At 42.3% G+C, this 21,647-nt stretch overlaps 1 protein-coding gene across 3 annotated transcripts in view; it reads right to left on the bottom strand.

The window, feature by feature from the left end:
• Positions 1–21,647, bottom strand: part of Rab7a (RAB7A, member RAS oncogene family) — a 53,299-nt gene that overhangs the window by 12,044 nt on the left and 19,608 nt on the right. For all 3 annotated transcript variants that reach the window (XM_038319453.1, XM_038319452.1, XM_038319454.1), the window contains 2 exons: positions 4,340–4,400; positions 2,642–2,768 (listed from right to left, as the gene is read on the bottom strand). In XM_038319453.1, coding sequence (XP_038175381.1) covers positions 2,642–2,768; positions 4,340–4,392 — 180 coding nt within the window. In that variant the 5' untranslated portion in view covers positions 4,393–4,400. The remainder of the gene's footprint in view (positions 1–2,641; positions 2,769–4,339; positions 4,401–21,647) is intronic.

Raw genomic sequence — 21,647 nt, 5'->3', positions numbered from 1 at the left:
ACTCGGGAGGCAGAGGCAGGTGGATCTCTGTGAGTTCGAGGCCAGCCTGGTCTACAAGAGCTGGTTCCACGACAGGGTCCAAAGCCACAGAGAAACCCTGTCTCGAAAAACTAAGAGTTCTTACTTTGTGCTAGATGCCTGGCAGCAGTCCATAATCCTAGCACTCGGGACGCAGAGGCAGAAGATCAGACATTCAAGGCCATCGTCCTCTGCTGCAGAGTTCTGGGGCTAACCTGGACTTTATGAGACCCTGTTGTTCCCCAAGCCCCATAAAAGGCTAAATGAAACACTATCTTTAAAAAAAAAAAAAAAAGGCTGGAGAGATGGTTCAGCAGTTAAGAGCACTGGCTGCTCTTCCAGAGGACCTGGGTTCAATTCCCAGCACCCACGTGGCAGCTCACAACTGTCTGTAACTCCAATTTACAGAGGATCCAACACCCTCAGACAGACATACATGCAGGCAAAAACATCAATGCACATAAAAAGTAAGATTTTTAAAGAAAGCAGAGAGCTATAAATACGAGGACTGGAATTCTGGTCCTCATCACTCATGACATAAAAGCCAGACTTACAAGGAGAGCCTCTATAATGCCTCTATAGGGAGATGAAAGACAGAGGCAGGAATTCCTGTAAGCTCAGAGAAAGCTAGTCTGGCATATGTAGTGGGAAAACAAGAACAAAGATCCTGTCTCAAAACAGGATGGAAGCACGAAATGGTGGTGCACACCTTTAATTCTAGTACTCAGGAGGCAGAAGATTTCTGAGTTCAAGGCCAGCCTGGTAAACACAGCAAGTTCCAAGTCAGCGAGACCGACAAAGTGAGATCCTATTTGTCTAAGGAGAAAATAAATAAAAATAAATAAAAGGGTGGGAGGATAGAAGGCAAGGATCAACACCCGAAGTTGGCCACACACTCATGCCTTGGTATACATGTACCTGCATTCACACACACCAAAAAATTTAAAATAAGGGGCAACAGCCCTCAGCTTTAATGGAAAACTAAAAATCTAATGTGAAACTCAAAGATTAATCTCTTCTTGTCTCTTTAGTTTGATGTTGCTGTACCAACTACCTGAGTGGGCATCATGGACCAGAAGAGAAGACAAAAATATTGAGATTCTTTTTCTAGACGTGTTTGTGCACAAGAACATGTATACACTACACAAAACGCTCAACAACAAAAAAGTATGGCCATAAGATGAAGATTTTCAAAAAGTCTGTTTCACTGGAACCACTAATATATTTGGAGCATGAAGCTGAGCAGACACATGGAAAAACTAGACTGGCTTAACAGAACTCAACCTCATAAAAAAGGATTTATTAATGTGTGTTTGCCTGCACTTGTGCACCGAATTGCATGCTTGGTGCCTGGAGAGCAGAAGAGGGTATCAGATCCCTTAGAACTGGAGTTGGAAACAGTGGTGCTGGCAACTGAACCTGAGTCTTCTGCAAAAAGCAGCCAGTGCTCTTAATCACACAGTTATCTTTTACAGTCCCAAAGGCCACAAATAGAATAGCAAATAAATAAATACCACCTTAATGTCTGCTATAAGAAGTTAGGAAACACACAAAGATTTCTGACCTGAAACACTTGACAAAGATCCCAAGAGATAAGCCGAATGGTAGTTGAAGTCTTTAATTCCAATGGCGGCAAGTGCATCATTTTGAGTTCAAGGCCAGCCTGGTCTACCATGTTAAGTTCCAGGACAGTAATGGCTACATAGACAGACCCTACAGCCCCCAATCTTAAAAAAAAAAAAAAAAAAAAAGACCAAAAAGATGATATTTTGGAACATAGTAAGGACCTATAGGTTGTTAAATTTAGGAAAACAGTAACAACAAAAACCAGACAATAAACCTAGCAAATTAAATTTTACAAAAATTCTTAGTTGTCTTGCAATCTAAAATTCAAATTTAGGGGCTAGGGTCTAGCTTAGTGGGGGGAAACGAGCACTCAGCATGCACAAGGTCCTGGTCCATTCCTACCATGCCTCCAATCAAGTTTAAACTGTTTTATTTTATCTAACAATTCTATGAATATAATGGTAGGTTTAAGAAACAGGGAAGAAAATTGGCTGCTGTAGAATAAACCTTCTGTACACTGTGTAAATTACGCTGTGATTGGTTTAATAAAGAAGCTGACTGGCCAACAGCTGGACAGGATAAGGTTAAGTGGGAAAACCAGACTAAGAATACTGGGAAGAAGGAGGGAGGAGTCAGGAGTCCAGTGAGACACAGAGAAGAAACAAGAGGTGCGAAGTAAAAGAGTTAGGTAATGTCACGTGGTAGAATGTAGGTTAATATATATGGGTTAATTTAAGTTTTAAGAGCTAGTTAGTAATAAGCCTGAGCATTTATAATTTTCATTAAATTCTGAGTCTTCATGTCAGTTATTTGGGAATTGGCAGGTATGAAAGAAAAGTTTACCTACAAGAGGTAGGTGTGAAAAACAATTTAGATTCAATAAGCTGGGCCTGCAAGAGGACTCAGCTGGTAAAGTGTTTTCAGTCAATCCCTAGAACACACATAAAGATAGAAAGAGAACCAGCTCCCACAAATTGTCCTCTGACACACACATATAAGGAATACATTTCTAAAAGATTCAGTAAGCTAACAGGCTAGCAGCTCAAGAGTGGCTTACCTGCATGGTGACAAGTCTGTCATCCACCATCACCTCCTTGGTCAGAAAGTCTGCTCCTATTGTGGCTTTGTACTGGTTACTGAATTTCTTATTCACATATTGGTTCATAAGCGATGTCTTTCCAACACTGAAATTGAAGGAAACCACAAGTCTAAGTCAAATAAGGGATTGAAATCAACTTATGCTCACAATTTAAAAAGCAACCTGTTGGGCTAGAGAGAGAGTTCAGCTGGTAAGTGCTTGCATGACACACACAGGCCCTGGGTTTAACCTCCAGCACTACAGCAATTTAAAAAACAAAACATCTTGAAAAACTGAAAACAAACAACAACAACAACAACAAAGCATTTTTATCAAAGTAACCTATCTGTCATCATTGAGAACAGGTATCTCCCTCTCAACCAAGGGTAGGACAACAATCACCCTACCATCACATACTAGAAGGTTTGTAGACAGTGCTGGGGGAGGGGCTGGTTTCCTTAAGGGAAGGAAGGAAATTTGGAATAGAGGGGCACACCTGTTTTTTATATGTTCTTATTGCCTTCTTTTTCAGAGACAGAGTCTATGCTGCTCAGGCTTGCTTCAGGCTTAAGTGACCTTCCCATGTCAGCCTTCTAAGTAGCTGGGATGACAGGCATGTGCCACTGCGCCAACTTACTATTTATATACAAACCCTTAGTGAAGCAAGGCTGCCATGAGTCACATAAGAAACCAAGTCTGAAAACTAATAAAAAACAACTGGGAGGCAGAGGCAGGTGGATCTTCTGTGAGTCTGGGGCCAGCCTGATCTACACAGTGAGTTCCAGAATAGTCAGAGCTACAAGATGAGACCCTGTTTCAACACCCCCTGAAAAGAAGAAAAGAAAAGCCTACTAGACGATTGTGGAACTCTTTTGTATGCCAACAAGTAATCTTTTTTTTTTAAAGATTTATTTATTTATTATGAACACAGTGTTCTGCCTCCATGTATGCCTACTCGCCAGAAGAGGGCACCAGATCTCATTACAGATGGTTGTGAGCCACCATGTGGTTGCTGGGAATTGAACTCAGGACCTCCAGAAGAGCAGTCAGTGCTCTTAACCTCTGAGCCATCTCTCCAGCCCCCCAACAAATAATCTTAATGGCCACTGAAGAGTTCATTACTTGGTGAGTGGAGAATCTAGAAACAAAATCCAGTCTTCTGGTCCTGGCTCTTCCACAGAAGTGGGACAGCAATGTACATGCAGGCAGACCCACATCTGCATAGGCAAGGTACTGGTAGTACCTTGATCATGAGGCTAGCACTTTCTAGTTTGGCCACATGGTATAGCAGAGGATCCATAAAAATGACAATCATTTACTGGGTTCAGACCTACTCCCTCCTCACCCCACCCCCCAAAAAAAAACCCCTCCAAATCCAAACACGTTAAAAGAGACAGTGATGCAGCTGTGGTAGAGTGCATGCATGCCTAACGTGTTTAACACCCTGCAATATTCATTCCCAGGAAAACATACATCCACATAGGGACATGCACACAAACCCATGCAAAAAACCAAGGAACAAAAATATACACCAAAGGAACATTCAAATTTCTACTATATCCCAATAGTAAGGCTAGAAGACAGGCCCAGAGCAGAATGTGGAGCTGTCAGTCATGGGATCAGTGAAGATGAGGCTTCAAACCCATCTGTAGGCTCAAATCCATGAGAAATACTTACCCAGAATCTCCCAGGATGATGACCTTCAGCAATACTTTCTTCCTAGAGGTCATCCTTTAAGCTGTAGGAAGAAGAAAAGCACAGGTGAGCTGAGGAAACAGTCATGTCTCCTGTGCTGCCACTCTACCCAGTCAGGAACAGAGCCCCAGCCTTCACTCAGATTGCCCTGGGGTCCTGATGAAGAGAACAGTATCCTTAGCAGAACCATGAACCCTTGAGCTAGTCTAGACAACAAGGGAGGAGCTACAAGGATGAAGATGTTGCCTTCTCTCTCAAATGCTGGGTCCATTCCTGGTATCATCAGTTGGGATTAATGGTCCAAACAGAGTCATCAGGAGTCCACAAGTAAAGAAAGATATGCCTCATTACTTAAGCACTGCTTTCTCAGCAAAGGAACCACTTATTTACTTTTCCTTTCTGGCTTTTCGAGACAGGGTTTCTCTGGCTTTCTTGGAACTCGCTCTGAAGATCAGGCTGGCCCCAACTCAGAGATCTGTCTGCCTCTGCCTCCCTGGTGCTGGGATTAAAAGCCTGCACCATCACAGCTGGTTAGGAACCACTTTATTTAAGCATCATGGGTGCTAGCTAACCAGTTTTATGTCAACCTGACACAAGCTAGAGTCAGAAAGGAGGGAATCTCAATTGAGAAAATGCCTCCATAGGATCAGGCAGGTCTGTAGGCCATTTTCTTAATTAGTGATTGATGTAGGAGAGCCAGCCCATTGTGTGTGGCACCAACCCTGGGGCTGGTGATCCTGGGTTCTTTAAGAAAGCAAGATGAGCAAGCTGCGAGGAACAATCCAGTAAATAGCAATCTTCTATGGCTTCTGTGTCAGCTCCTGCCTCCAAGTTCTATCTGGTTTGAGTTCCTACACTGGCATCCCTCAATGAACTGTGACTTGGGATATGTAGACCAAATAAACCCTTTCTTCCCCAAGGTGCTTTCAGTCATGCCATTTCATCACAGGAATTGTAACCAAAGACACACCACCGTTGTAGACAGAATGCTTGACTATGTAAAGATGTGCTGCCGTTTTACTGTGTCTGAGCTAATAAAAAGCTGAATGGCCAATAGCTAGGCAGAGGACGGAAAGGTGGGACTGGGGGGAAGGAGGGGAGCAGTCAGTCAGCCAGACACAGAGGAAGTAGAAAAGCAAGATGGACAGTATGCAGGTGAGATAAACAGGTTACTTTAAGTTTTTTTTTTTTTTTTTTAAGATAGCTAGGAATAAGCCTGGTTTCTATGTCATGATTTGGGGGCTGGTGGTCCAAGAAACTCTGTACCATTAGGCTTCCTCCTTGCTCCTTATTTCATGAGCCACTTCCCCCACCACATAAACAACATATGGGATAGTATCACCCACATTCAAAGAATGTCTCCAGACTTGTCTCTGGGGTCAGTGCCTCCCAGCCTAATAACCAGAGTTCAATCCCCAATATAACAGATTGGAAAGAGAGAACCAACTCCTGAAAGTTGTCCTCTGACCTCTACATGTATGCCGAGACATATACACACAATAAAATAAATGTAATAATGGCATCACAGACACCCCCAAAAACGAGCTTATACATCTCCTAAGTGTCTCTCAATCAAATGAAAATGGCAATCAAGATCAGGTGGTGGTGGCGCACACCTTTAATTCCAGCACTAGGAAGGCAGAGGCAGGCATAACTCTATGAGGTGGAGATCAGGCTGGTCTACAGAGTGAGTTCCAGGGAAGCCAAGGCTACACAAAAATGCTGTCTCAAAAAACAAGCAAATAGATCAACCATCAGAGAAGGTCTGGCTACTCTCACTAGTTGCACTGGTCAGAAAAACAGCAGCCAGTGCTGAGTACAGGCTTTGTATGAGAGCTGAATCCTCAGAGACTGTTTCCTTTAGCCTCCTGTCACACCTACATTTTTCCCATACCCTAAACCATGCATTATATATGGAGCCTAACTTCCCCCCACCTCCCCAAGGGCTGTCTTGACTTAAGGAAGGGTTCGGTCTCACCTAAGGTCTAGAATCACTTTTTGAGATGGAAATTACATCATGCCATTGGACAGGTTGCAAATCCAAGGGACAGAGTTAAGAGATAAAAAGAAAGATTTTGCAAAGATTTCCTTTCCTTTCTTTTTTTTGGGGGGAGGGGGGCTTTAGAAAGGGTCTTACCATGTATGTAGCTCTGGCTGTCCTGGAACTCACTATGTAGACCAAGCTGACCTCGAACTCACGAGAGACCCATAACCTGCCTCTGCCTTCTGATTGCTGGAATTAAAGGTGTGTGCCACATGCCCTGGTCATAGCTTGATTTCTTAGTAGCCTCTCTGAGTATCAGAAAGGAAGACTACAAACTCAGGTTCTGCTCACGCATACTGACCCATCTGTTTCCTTCCGACTGTATCTGCCCACAGGCAGTGCCACAGAGCGCTTAACATGCTTACTCTGCAGCAGTAAAGTGAGTCACTTTCTTCATCTGGGAACTACACAGGGCTGCTGCCCCAAAGCCATCAGGTTACCACTACAACAAGCAGCATACAATTGACTTATGCTGTTAATAGATGAAAAAGTAGAAGGATGAATGTTGTAAGGAATGTCTCTGGGGCTAAGGATGATGTTCTGTGGTAGGTAAAAGGACCTGTTTAGTCCATACACCAAAAGGAGAGGAAGAAGGGAAATGAAGGAAAGAAGAGAGAAAATATTTCTGAATTCTTTCTGTCTGTGGGATAATTTTCTTTGGGAGGTCGTAAGAGCTATAGAAGAATTCAGGGAAGGAGAGATCTTCCATTCAGACTCACACAGCTTCTACACGTGGCCAGTAGGCAGCAGTGGGCATCAACAATGGGAGTTCTTGCGAGAGTCCATTCAGCATATGGTTTAGGATCAAAAGACATCAGCGTCACCCTTGGCAGATTACACTTATTCTTTAAAGGAAAAAGTTCCCTTCCAGCTGCTCAGGCTCCCCATGAAGGACACATACAGCACAAGCTGCTGTGCCCAGAGGGCCCATAGTGCGCTTCAACATCCCACATAACTTACTAACCAGGGTATATTTTGCTTTTACCAAAGCTCAAGGGGCACAGGTGAAACCAGCCTTTACTGGCTCCCAGCAAAGCATTGAGTATATACTATCTAAAAAGATGTCTAAGTGAAAACTTACAATTTTGATTAAAAAAAAAAAACAAAAATTAGGCAGTTTCTAGGATCAGTTTGCGAACAAACAGGGTAAAGAGAAAATAAAATATAAATTTGGGCTTAAGCTGGGAAGCTTAAGATGGAAGACTTTAACAGCAGCATCAGCTAATTGCATCCATGGTAAAGCACTGATAAAGTTGTGCAGTAGCAGAAGCAACTGGGCCCAGGATCCCCTGACAGAACACCATTAAGAAGCCAAGTAGAGCAGGGCATAGTGGCACGTGCCTTTAATCCCAGCACTTGGGAGGCAAAGGTGGGTACATCTCTGTGAGTTTAAGGTCAGCCTGGTCTACATAATGAGTTCTTAGACAGCCAGGGCTACATAGTGTGACCCTGTCTTAATCCTCAAAAAAACAAACAAGCAAGTAGATAAAGGGTAACCTAAACAGCACATCCTCATCTGGTGTGCAGGCATACTTGCAGGCAGAGCACTCATATATAAAATACATAAATAATTTTTAAAATAAAAAAGAATTTGTTTATCCCTTGGTTTGGGAAGTACGACGGTTAGGACAAATTGAGGACAGTCAGCTGGTCCTTTGAGGGTAGGGATGAAGAATGGCCACTCTGAATAATAGTTAAGAAAATGCAGGCAAGGCTACTTCCTCATGCTTGCTGGATGGGGGAGAGGAGGCAAAGGAGTAGAATAGGGCAGTGGTGCGATACACAGAAGTAAGGAGACCAAGAAGCTGTTCAATTTGCAGAAGACATGCCCACTCTACTGTAAGTCTTCACCATCGGCAAACATTGCCGCTGCCACCAAATGTTGAGTTCTCCCTCTGCCTGAGAGAGAGCTGCAGATCTACATTTGTGGATCTACCATGAAGTAGTGAAAGAAGTCCACCCAGAAGTTGAAGGACACACACTTTAATTTTGCAATTGTTTTTACAAACTTTTTTTTTCTTTTTTCCCAGACAGAATTTCTCTGTATAACAGCCCTAGCTGTCCTGGAATTCCCTATATAGACCAGGCTAAACTCGAACTCACTGAGATCCGCCTGTTAAGTAATCATGTGTGAAGGAGGGTCCTGAATAGGTGATTATTTGGACTTAGCGATCACCCTTCCAGATCAAACATTACTTCTTTAGGGCAGATGAGACCATATTAACTTCAGTTTACTTTCCTGAATGTATTTTTCAAGAAGTTCTATAAAATAAATCTGCACATGGGAAAACTGTACATAGAGGAGGAAAGGGGTTAGAATGGCATATTAGGCTGGCAAGCCAGCTCAGTGGGTAAAAGCCCTTGCTGTCAAGTGTGACAACCTGAACTTAATGCTTGAGACCCACAAGGTGAAGTGAACTGACCCTGCCCCCCAAGCTGTCCTATGAACTCTACAAGTACCTCTAGTCACATGAATGCCTCCTAACCCCAAACATATACTCCAGACAATAAATAGAAATGAAATAAAAAGAGCACAGAAATACAGTAACATTACCTTAAACAACAGGAAGCTAAGGAGCTGAAACTGACTAGAACTACAAATAGCAAAAACGTCTCACTGGTTAAAACAAACAGAATAAAAAACCATCTGGAAGTGCTGGAAATTCCCAGGTTAGACAGTACGAACACTGTTGTCTGCTTGCACAGTGGCAGAAGAAGGAAGTAATGGCTCAGCTATACTTTCTGGAGTACCCAGAAAAGTTGAGAGAGACTGATAGCTGGTTCTCAGAGGGCAAGAATAAAATCTCACCAGTCAGACGAGAAAGGAGATGAGTGGATGTCTTTGGCCAGGTCACTGTTGTAAAATAATGAAGTCATTTTGTAAGGACAGCCTGGAAAGCAGAATTCAGTAACTGGTCACACTGAGTTTGTGTACCTCTCTGACTGTACAGCAGTGCCACTGGCAATTTAGCTACTGAACTCCAAATCCAGTCTCCTGCCTCCCAGGGCACAAGGGCCTGTCTGTAATTTTCCTTTAGGTAAAAATGTACCTTCACTAACAATCATGAGATGTCTCCAAAGTCCAAGCTAGCCTTCACCCTCGATCCCTCCAGTGGCCATTGCTCTTCCTGCACTACCTGAGCAACTGGGGTTCCACGCATGATCCAAGGCATTCTGCTAACTTGAGAGGGGAGTTTGAGCAGCACAAAACTCAAGAGTGCGTCTGAAAGACAGTCATGTTGCCACTTTTGATGGGAACAGTTATCAAATCACGGTCCTCTTAATGAAGCTATTGCCTCCACCTACATGATTTTGTGTGGTTTTCATTTGCTTTTGAGATGCTAAAATGTACTAAGACTTGAAATACATAATGGTCATGCCTAACTTGCATGTTCCAATAATTTTATGTCAATCTTCTTAGTAAGTAGTTGCTGATCTGTAGTTTAATTTAGAACTACCATCTCTGAAGAAATTCAAAAGGAAAATGCTATTAGAAATCCTCAAAAGAAACTCAAATAGGTCTAGCAGGAAATGATAGACAAAACATCTAGGATGAAAATAGAGAGTCCCTCAGATGTCTTGCTTTTTTCCTTGGATATATTCATATATACAAGGGTTTTGATCACATGAATTTCTGTGTACCAAATGTGTGCCAAATGCCTGCAGAGGTAAGAGGCTGTTGGATCTCCTGGAACTGAAGTTATAGACACTTGCAAGCTACCATGTGAGAGCTAGGAATCAAACCTGAGTCCTCCGCAAGAGCACCAAGTACTCTTAATCTCTGAGCCATCTCTCCAGCCTCGTGTCTTAGATTTTTAGTTCTGTTCTCTCTCCTGTGGAATTTTTTATGTGTGTGATTGTTTTTGCCTGCATGTGTATATGTGCACCATATAGAAGCTCTAATACATGATTTCTGAATTTATGCTACTGACAGAACACTTCAGCCCCAGGACCATCAATGAGCACTAAAATGATCTTACTACATTTGCCAAACAAATATCAATCCAATGCAAAATGCAGCACTAGAATACAGGCAGAAATCATATCAATCACAGACATAAAATACTGTGTGTTTGAGAGACACCAAACAAATCAGTGTCAGAATGAACCCTGAATGCTAACTGTGTGTTCATGTGGTAAATACTAAAATCAAGCTATACTGAAGGCAATTATGATAGCTTCAAGAACTGGGAACAGATTCCTGCAGAAGATCCAGCTGAGCGTGGGTCTAAAGTAGAAAGATAGCAATGAGTCTTTCAGGCAGAGAGAACAGCATGTTCGTAGGTCTCATCAGAGAAAGAAATAAGAATCAGACAGTCCACTTACCACATCATACGGGGCCTTGCAGGCCATGAGAAAGTCCTGAAACCACAGTCTAGAGAAGCTCATGAAGGCCCAATGCGGCTATCAACACAAGAGCTGATGGCACTAGAATGAAGGTGAGGCTTGGAGGAAACAGCATCGAGGAACAAGAGATTTGGGCAGTAATCCTGATTGACAGAAAGAGCACAAGAAGTGTAGGGCTCTGCTAGCAAGGTGACTTGTTAAAAACACACAGAAGGCAAAACAGACTGATCATGAGTTTGAAGCTAGTCTGGGTACATGGTGAGGTCAAGGGTGCCTGGGCTGTACTATGAGATCCTATCTCCAAAGAAGGATAATGTGATTATTTGGGATTTAAATTTCACCCGAAGGAATGCTTGTTTCTGTTGGGTTTTACCCCCTTATGCTAAGCTGCAAACACCAGTATTCCTCAAACACACAATGCAATAAAGAGAAAACTGATGGAAAGAGTTGCCTTTCTAGAGGCTTGCTATCTGGGAAGTCAAATGATACCATCGCGACACCAGGCTGTACAAGCAGAACATGGCAAAGGCAGGGACATGCCAGCAGAGAGACAAACTCAACAATGAATATGCATTTCTTGGAAAGATGCATTCCTTCCTTGGTCCTGTCAGAAATGAGTTCACGAGGCTCAAAGGGTAAATGCTGTGTAACTATGGGGACCTGAGCACAAAACCTCAGAAGCCACATAAAGCTAAACGTGGTAGCTAGTGCACATCTGTGACCAACCCACTGTCCCATGGTGAGATGGGAGGCAGAGACAGGAGTCTCTGAACGCTATTAGGCAGGCTATCCTGACCTATGCAAACAGAGACTATGATCAACAGCCCAGGCTATCCTTTCACCTCTCCACACATGCATCATAGTTTATGGGGGATGGGGGTCGGGGATAAGGGGTAAGACATTTTACTTGTTATTAATCCAGAAAGCAGGACAGAAAATGTAAAGGAAAAAGAAAAAGAAAAAAAGGAACAGGAGTCTGGAAAACAAGCAAGGGTCAGATCCTGAGAGCTGATGTTCAAGAGGTTAAAGGAGACAGCTGGGAGGTAGAGAAGGTTCACCGAAAGGTGGTAGCTAACCATGGCTAAGGAAACCAACCACGTAGAGTTGAGAGAAATAGTTAAACCTTACAACTACCTTCTCAACTAAGCCTCATTCTCAAACCCCAGAACCTACTGTCAAGTGAGCTCGTCTCCCTCCCTAGCCCTTACTCACTATGTACCCTAGCAGGCTTGCTCTCCTGAGAGCAGTGATGCTCTGGGCACCAAGCCACTCCACTTTTTATTATGTTGGATTCATGACCACTTGTCCCGCCGGGGGGAGGGGGGGGCGGGAGTAGGGGAGGATGCACACTATCCTAAAGTAATTCTTTCTTTAATGCTAACTTTCCACGTCCAGCAATGCTGGGGGAAGAAAGTTTGGTAAATAATGTAGAGAGTGTACAGTCCTGCCCAGAACTTCTTCCTTTAGACACCCATTCTTAGGTGGCTGCCCTGAGTGTTTCCAACTCTACTAGGGTCTGTGATGCTGTTTACTCTTATTCAAAGGAAGATTTTAAGCCTATTAGTCATCATGAGAAAAGGCTGGCTAAGTCTGGACAAGAAAAAAAAACCTGAAGCAACAAGATAATAAGTGTTCCCTGTGCTCACCCTTAGAAAGTAGAGCCAGATTTATTGCTAGTGCTATAAATATGCTAACAGGATCTCCCACATGCTAAGCAACTGCTCCATCAGTGATTAAATCCCTCAGCTGGAAATACTACTTTTTACTTGGTGGTCTGTGATCCTTAAAGGGTTGACTGAAGAAGAAACAAAAATCTAGGAAGATTACATGAGATCTAAAACCTATCTGGCAACTCCCCTCCCCATCAAACTTTAATAAATTCTGTTCATGGTTCTCTATCTTATTGCCATGGTGGACAGCAGAGGCAAGCTGGTGTGCATTTTCTAGACAGGGAGCTAAGTGTTAGAAGGCTTTTGTTGTTAATTTCCACAAGCCAGCCTTGGTGCCCTTAAACACCACTATCCCTTTGTGTTGCCATAAGGCGCCTATATGGCTGTGTGGCCTGTGTGACCTGTGGTACTACTGCTTGTAAAGTAATAGAAAGGGAGCAAAAGAAGGCAGAAATCAACCCACACAATCAGGGAGAACTGCTCTGACCCACACAAGGTACAGGTTCTCTCAGCTATTGCATAAGTGGCAATTTGCTGCTTAGAACTTAAGGCCTACAGAGAACAGTAAGATTAAATGGTCCCAGCTACAGACTATGAAGCCAGTATGCGACCTCAGACAGCATAGTTTGAGTTCCCACTCTTCAATGGTATCTCTCTACAAGAATCATCCTCTAGCACCTAAACATTCAGTTTTCATGGGTATCAAAGTGCCCTATACCAGGATAGTTCTATATTACAGTTCTACTTTCTGACTGTATTTTTAATGTTTGATTGGGGATACTTGTGTATCCCAAGCTGACCTTAAACTCTTTATGGAATTGAGGTTGGAGGTCTTGAATTCCTGTTTTGACTCCACCTGCCAAGTGCTGGGAGACTTTACAGTCTTCTTTGACTGCTGTGCTCAGAGAAGCTTCTTAAAGAACTTGAGATCATATCACACACTACAGACAAAAAGCAGACTCCCAAACTCTAAGGAGATGGCTAAATGTTTAGATTGATCACTGGGAAAAGAACCATGGCTAGGACCTATGAAAACGCTTAACAATTGTAGAATTATTTGTGTACACTGTAAAGCTGTGTCTCTGCCTAAAGGTGCTTTCTGATTGGTTTAATAGAAAGCTGAATAGCCAATACCTAGGGAGGGAGGATAGGCGGGATTTCCGGGAGAAAGAGGAAGAGGAGGATAAATCTAGGCACACAGAAGATGCCAAGGGGACACAAACCAAGTTGGACATATGGGACAGAGGAAAGGTAACTGAGCCACGTGATAGAACATAGATTAATAGGAACAGGTTAATACAGTTGTAAGAACTAATTAGAAAAAAACCTATGCTAAAGCCAAACTCTCAAAATTAATAAGTCTCCATGTCATTATTTGTGGGCTGGTGGTCCTTACAAAAAAGTTCTGCTACACTGAACAGATAAAGTATTTACTGTATAAGTCAAACAGATGGAAAGAGAATCTATTCCACATAGTTCCCCTCGGACTTCTACATGCATACTATGGCAAGCATATGCATGGACACACCCCTGCCCTGTGTGCAGATACATACAAATAACATTTATAAAAGAAAGGAGAGAGGGAGGACAGACAGACAAAAACCAGGGTGAGGCAATGCCAAGGCAAAGTAATTTCAATTTCAGCCTTGAGGAAAAGCCCAAGTTTAAAATCCACCCACTTCAACACATTCCACTGCATGAACTCAAACGTCTCTTTATTTTCATCCGAAAAACAAAAATCCTAAGCAAAATAATGCAGAAAAAACTGATAGTATGTTAACTGACATTAAGAGATATATTTCAGTCATGAGGTGGTGGCACACGCCTTTAATCCTTGCATTCAGGAGGCAGAGTCAGGTAGATCTCTGTAAATTTAAGGCCAGCCTGGTCTACAGAGCGATTTCCAGGACAGCCAGAGCTACACAGAGAAACCCTGTCTTGGGGAAAAAAAAAGAACCAAAAAACAAAACAAAACGAAACAAAACACAGAACTATATCTCATGAATGGCCTTATCACATGAGAGATTTGGTAATTTGGACAAAAAGCATTTACTAATCAGCAAGTGTTACTCCATCCTCTACATCCCACACCAGCTTTGTTCTATCCATGTGTGCATTCACTGCGTTTGTCTTCTGACCGGCATCTTTATCCTAACACGTAGTACACATTCACCTGTGTACTTCCCAATGTTTCAATTGCTTTTAACTAACACTTCAGTGGAAACTCATGTTCAGTACATGGTTTTTGTCCATCAGAGAAACTAGAAATCTTTATGAACCTAAATGGCTAACACCAACAAGAGAAAAAGAAAGCAGAACTGAAATCATGGACCCTTGTCTCCAAGTGATTCACTCCCAAAGACCAATCTGAATTCTCATGATCCTACTCACTCCAGGCTAAAATATCCTGCCCTCTGACTAACTTCCTCTAGCCCCAACTAATCAAACTTCCAGATGCCCAATCCCAAGCCCCAGTTATAAACTCTGGAGAAGTAGCCACTGACCATAATCTAGTCGTAGTAAACATCTAGTTCAGTTTAGACCAACCTGTACGTCCAGTCCTGTCAAGAGGCCAGCTGAGTTTCCTACCAGATGGTAAACACAGCACCAAGCTCTGTAGCTTCTGCAAATGTCAAATTAGAAACCTCAATGACCAAAATCAGGGGTTATTGAACAGCTCCTTACTGGATCAGGAAATCTAAACAATTCCACAAGAGAACAGGCCAATTATAAAACAAAAACCAAAGTAAAAACCTTAAACTTAGCCGTAAAGGATTCTTAGACGTCATTTTATCGTGACTGGAGGAATGGTTAGATGGGTAAGAGCACTTGTGCAAGCATGATAACTTCATCCCAACACCCACATAAAAATCCAGGAGTGGACAATACACATGCTATAACCTCAGTGCTGTGGGGTACATTAGCCTAGCTCCAGGAGTGAGAGGCCCTGTGTCATGGAAGGTAGAGAGTGATAGAGCAGGACACCTAATGACCTCCTCTGGCTCCTGTGTGTACTTACATGTCCCCACTCCCACCACACACACACACACACACATTTTATTTACATTCTTTACCAGTTAAGATCCACAATACCTCACCATCTCCTGTGCAGTTTCTAATGAAACCACCTATTATTCTTCTACTGATTCTTCTGTGAGATAGCTTGGTACTAGGATCATCCTTTACCATAAGATATCCTTTGAGAGACGGTCTCTCCAGAACCAACTGGAAGACTCTTGGTTCTTTCAACTCTTCATGAAAGGTAATCTAGACTCCTACTGTCCAAGGTGCCCACCTTTGATCAGATAAGAATAGTATGTCTCTTCAGAATTATGTATACAACTACCTGCCTCTATCTGCAAGTACTATCCACTATTAGAACAGGTTGGTAGGTATAGTGGCACATGTCTTTAATCCCAGCACTGTGGAGGCAGAAGCTGGTGGATCTCTTTGAGTTTGAGGATAGTCTAGTCTGCATACAGAGTTTCAAGCCTGCCAGGCCTACATAATGAGACCTTTCCTCAAAAATCAAGCAAACAAAATACAGGTTGATAGTATAAGAATGTTCCCTAAAGACAAAGGATGAATGAGAACTTTACAATTCCCCCAAAACCTTCCTCAGCTTTCAAGTCCTCAACTATACAAGTCACAAATATGATTAGCTTTAACTGTCACAGCAACAACCACTATGATACTTAGTTAGCCTTCATAATACTATCACCTTCCATTAGTCTTGACCATGCATTCCCCAAAAAGATGCTAACCAATGATCAGTGGCCTTAAATCTAATAGTAGGCACGGCACACACATTAGTGTATCTATGGAATTAACACCTTCACTGGTTGCTGAGGAATGTTGCTAGGTGGCAGAGTGCTAGACCTGGGAGACACTGCAGGGAAATGTCTGAGACACAAGTAGGAGGGGGAAACAGTAATGGAAAAAGCTTGAGAAATGCTGGTTAAGATCTGAATCTACAATATAGTCATTACTAACCACAGCTGCTGTACTTAAGGAAATCTATTCAATAAATTAAACACTCTCTTCAGCAACATTAGCCCCATTTTAAGTGCTGAATAATCAATCACCAGGAATTAAAGGCAGATATGGACACTTCCACCATGACAGAAACTTCTACTGCACAGTGTGGACCTAAACATTTGAGGGTATTTTACTAGGATTAATAATCTGCCACCACCTCAAATCTCAACATGTAATCACTTCTTGTTTCATTACCCAGTATCTAACCTGTCTCTCCTGCTCCTAAAGGAACAGTGTAAATCTTGGTTTTTCAATGGCAAGCACTGGGTATAATCTGATTATGTGAATTCTTCATGAGAATGATACACTGTACATTTCAAAATATCTGTGACCATTGTCTCAGCAGACCATAGGCGCCCAAACCCTTTGTGAAAGTCTCTGGAATCCACTGGGACTAAGCTTCAGCTAAGGAGTCTAACCATTGTAACACCAGAGCAAAGGGAAAAAGCAACCACAGCACCAGAGGGACAATCACCTGGGCAGCACTATGTGCCAGACTAAAGCTTCAATGCATCTTTACAACCTGCACAAGCACAAAACCGTGTTTGGGTGTGAAAGTCTACACAGTCTGGACAGATAAGAAAAAGGCCTCTCAAGGGATTTTATGCCATTTTTTAAGGCCATCACATGGCTCACAAAGAGTTAATATCAAGTACAAAATTCAGAATTGGAAACTATTAACAGAAAGAAGAAACAACCTACAGAATGAGAAAATATAGATATGCAAACCACATACCTCAATAAGGAATTAAGAGGCAAAACATATTAGCAACAACTCATAGGATGAGAACAATCCAATCAAAAGTAGGTAAAGATAGGCTGGCAAGATGGCTCACCAGTTAAGAGCACTTCTCTTCCAGGACCCAGGTTCAATTCCCAGTACTCACATCAGGTAGTCCACGATGACCTATAATCACCATCCAGTGGGATCTGATACCTTTTGCCTCTGCAAGTACCTGCACTCACCTATGCATGTGCATGTGCACACACACATACTTAGAAATAATAAAAATACATTTTTGTTAAATGTTGGGGGCTGTGGACCCCCAGGCCCAAATTTCCTGTAAAAGCTTGCAGCTGCTCTGAGGAAAACAACTTATTTTCCTGCGCCTGCAGTTGCTCTGAGCATGAGACCCTTATGAGTTCTTGATGGCAGAGGAGTGAATTCTGATGGGTTTTAGAGCTGGAAATCCCAAGAACTGGGCTGTAGCTATCAGTTAAGGATCCCTATATAAGCTTCCCTGGAGCACAATAAAGTTGGCATTCTTGTTTCAAGAATACCTGTGTCCCCATGTCTCTGTCTGTGTGTGTATGTTTTTAAATCTCCAGCCTAGTTCCCGGCTCACATACGGTCCCATACCATCCCGTAGTACAGGTGCTACTGTAAAAGTGAGCAAAGAATCTAAGAAACTTTTCTCAAAAGAAGATACATGTCACACCAGCACACCAAAGGGATATTTGCACATCCACGTTCACTATGGCACTAAAGCTAGGACATGAAATCAGCCAGGTGTTAAAACCAACAGATAAAAGCCAGGCGATGGTGGCACACACCTTTAATAACAGTATCGGGGAGGCAGAGGCAGGTGGATGTCTGAGAAATCAAAGCTAATCTGGTCTATAAGAACTACTTCCAGGACAGGCTCCAAAGCTACAAAGAAACCCTGCCTTGAAAAACCAAACCAAAAAAAAAAAAAAAAAAGTGTGTGTGTGTGTGTGTGGGGGGGGGATACAGAGTAGGCATGGTACAGTACACCTGTAATCCCAGCACCTGGAAGATAGACACTTAAGGTCTTAAGCTTAAGGTAATCCTCAGCTACACAGTGAGTTTGACATGAGTCTGACTGAAAAGTTAAAACAAACAAACCAAAAAGAACCCTACAAAGCAAACACACCAGAAGAGGAGTCTGTGATATAGCTCAGTGTGTAAAAGAACTTGCAGAGCAAGCCTGATGACCTGAGTTCAACTCTTAAACCCATAAAAGGTAGAAAGAACTGGCTCCAAAAGAAGTCCTTTGATCTCCAACAGTGAGCATGACATGCATACAGTGATTTTTTTTAAGCCAGAAAAAGGAAAAGGAGAAATAATATATATACATCAGAGTATGATTTAGCCATAAAGAAGGATGAATGCTGTCATTTGCTGCAAAGTGAGTGGAACTGTAGGGCAGCACATTAAGTGCAGTAAGTTAGACACACACAAATGTATATACCATGTATATGAGAGGTTAAAATTATTTTCAAAGTAGAATGATGATCACTAGGGGCTGGGAAAGATGCGGGGGGGAGGTAGAGTGGAAAAGGGAGACAGAATCTGATCTGCCTTGCTATAGGTTCAAAGCAGTTTCTTTATTCATCAATGGTAATCACAGCACACAGAGAGAGGGGACTCACATAAAGCATTCCTTTTTCTTTAAACAGAATAAGGGAAATGGTGTGGGAGGTCCTTCTGTCTATGTGTTGTTTTTATTGGTTAATGAATAAAGAAACTGCCTTGGCCTGTTGATAGGGCAGAACTTAGGCAGGCAGGGAAAACTGGACTGAATGCTGGGAGAAAAAAGGTGGAGAGATGCCATGTAGCTTCTAGAGTCAGACATGCTGAAACTTTGCTGGTAAGCCACTGCCACATAGTGATACACAGATTAATAGAAATGGGTTAAATTAAGATATGAGTTAGCCAATAAGAAGCTAGAGCTAATAGGTCAAACAGTGATTTAATTAATACAGTTTCTGTGTGATTATTTTGGGTCTAAGCTAGCCGGGCAGCCAGACAAACAAGCGGCTCACTCCTCCTCCAACAGTTGAAAAGATACAGATTTGGTTTATATCTGCAATGTAATACTATTTAGCCTCAAAATAAACTCTGTACTTTAAAGAAATACAGCTGAATCAGAGAATATTGTGTTACATGAAATAAACCAGATACATAGCTTAGACTGTACTAAACTCACTATGTAGACCTGGCTGGCCTTGAAGTCACAGTGAACTTTTTGCCTCTGCCTCCCAAGTAGTGGGATTAAAGGCGTGCATCACCACAACCAACTCTTAACCTCTTTTAATGAACACTGCCTAAGCAATTGCGAACAGTGATGCATCTATGATTTGGAAGAATACAGTCAAAGCTTTTTCATAGGAGAAGGATGTCCAAACTATGGAGAACTGTTAAAGTTTTAGAACTTCAACTGTGCTGAAGTGGTTAATCTCAATTCTCAATTCAACTGACCCGGTGGAATCATCTTGGAGACACACCTCTAATGTGTCAAGAGGGTGTTTCTAGACAACAGCTGCTGTGTTACTTACTTTCCCCATCACTGTAAACAAATATCTGACAAGCAGCAGTCTAAGGGAAGAATAATTACCTGGCTCATTCATGGCTTGAGAGTATAGTCAGTCCATCATCATGGCAGCAGGAGTATGGGGCAGTCGATCATAATGCATCCAGTCAGGAATGAGAGACAAATACTAGTGCTCAATCCATTTTCTTCCCTTTATTTAGTCTAGAACTCTAATCCATGGGACAGTGCTGCCCACATTCAGAGAGGGACTTCACTCCTCAGTAGAACCTCTGGAAATACCCTCTAAGACACATTAAAAGGTTTGTCTCCTAGGTGATTCTAACTGGTTAAACTGAGAATTAAGATTAACCATCTCAGCATAGTTGAAGTTCTAAAATAACAAGCATAGCCAGTGAGGTGGCTCAGGAAATAATCGAGTTTGCTCTGGAAGTCTGGGGATGAGTTCCAGTCCTAGAATCCACAAAGTTATCTCTGATCTCCACATGCATGGATACATGGGACACATGGACACACATATATTTTTCAAAATAAAATAATAAACAGCTGCAATCAAGAGACTTTCCACATAAAACAAGGGCTGTAGGTGAGTCTAGTACCATTTTAGTTGAGGACTAAGAAAAAGCCTTCCAAAAACAAGGTATCTACTGGGGCTGCAGAAATAGCTCAGAGGTTAGGAGCATTGATTGCTCTTGCATAGGACCAGGTTTAATTCTCAGCACCCATACAGTGTTGACAGAGGTTTCTGTCCTGCCTGGTCCCACAGCCGTTCAGTCCAAAAGAAACACAGAGGTGGAGAGCTCACGTTAAGAAAATTCCTAACATTGAGTATGTAGGGTTCTCCCCCCCCCAAAAAAAAACGGATCAAGAGAGGATGACAAAGAGTTTTGTTTTGAGATAGTGTCTCATGTGTTTCAGGTTGGCCTCAAACGCACTCCACTGGGAAGAGTAACACTAAATTTCTGATCCTCCTGTCTCCACCTCCACAGTGCTAGGATTACAGATATGTGCACCACCATGCCCAGTTTATGTGGTACTTAGAGGAGAACTGTGGGGATCAGAGGATGCCCTTTGTAAGGAGTGGATGAAGTTCTGAATGAATGTACTAATGACATGAGCATAGTCATATCAAAGACCACAATGCCTCAGAATCATGAAAATAGCAACACCTTTCCCTGGGCCATGTATGAATGTTGACAGTATGTGTAAAAAGAACAGATCAAAGTTTCCTCCTCTCTGTTGTGGAATATTATTTTAACTAGGTAACGACAGGCTACATTTGTTTATGCTACACAATATTAATTTAATTATGTAAAGGTGTGTTACTTTTGTTTTGCTGCATTTGTTTAATTATGTAAAGATGTGTTCCATTTGTTTCACCTTATCTGCCTAAGGCACCTGATTGGTCTAATAAAGAGCTGAAAGGCCAATAGGTAGGCAAAGAAAGGATAGGCCGTGCTAGCAGGGAGCGAGAATAAATAGGAGAAATCTAGGTTAGAAAGGAACAGAGGGGGGGGGGATGAGGACATACCCCAGGCAAGATGCCAGGCAGCCACCAGCCAAACAGAAGTGAGAAGCAGTGAAAGTAAGATATACAGAAGGGGAGAAGAGTAAAAAGCCAAGAGGCAAAAGGGAGATAGGAAGAAGCTTAATTTAAAAGAGCTAGCCAGAAATGAGCCTAAGCTAAGGCCAAGCATTCATAACTAAAAAGAAGTCCATATGTCATAATTTGGGAGCTGGCTGGTGTCCTCCGCAAAAAAAAAAAAAAAAAAAAAAAAAAAAAAAAAAAAAAAAGGCTGGCACACCTCCAGATGTTTTACAGTCTAAAATTGCTCCCCTATAGGGACCACCTATCAAAATTAGCAAAACCTGTGTCCTTATTCAAAAGGATAAATACT

Source organism: Arvicola amphibius, chromosome 2 (genome assembly GCF_903992535.2).
Source record: "Arvicola amphibius chromosome 2, mArvAmp1.2, whole genome shotgun sequence".
Taxonomy (NCBI): Eukaryota; Metazoa; Chordata; class Mammalia; order Rodentia; family Cricetidae; genus Arvicola; species Arvicola amphibius.
Note: the sequence above shows the minus strand (reverse complement) of the source record. Positions and strands in the feature narration are given on the sequence as shown.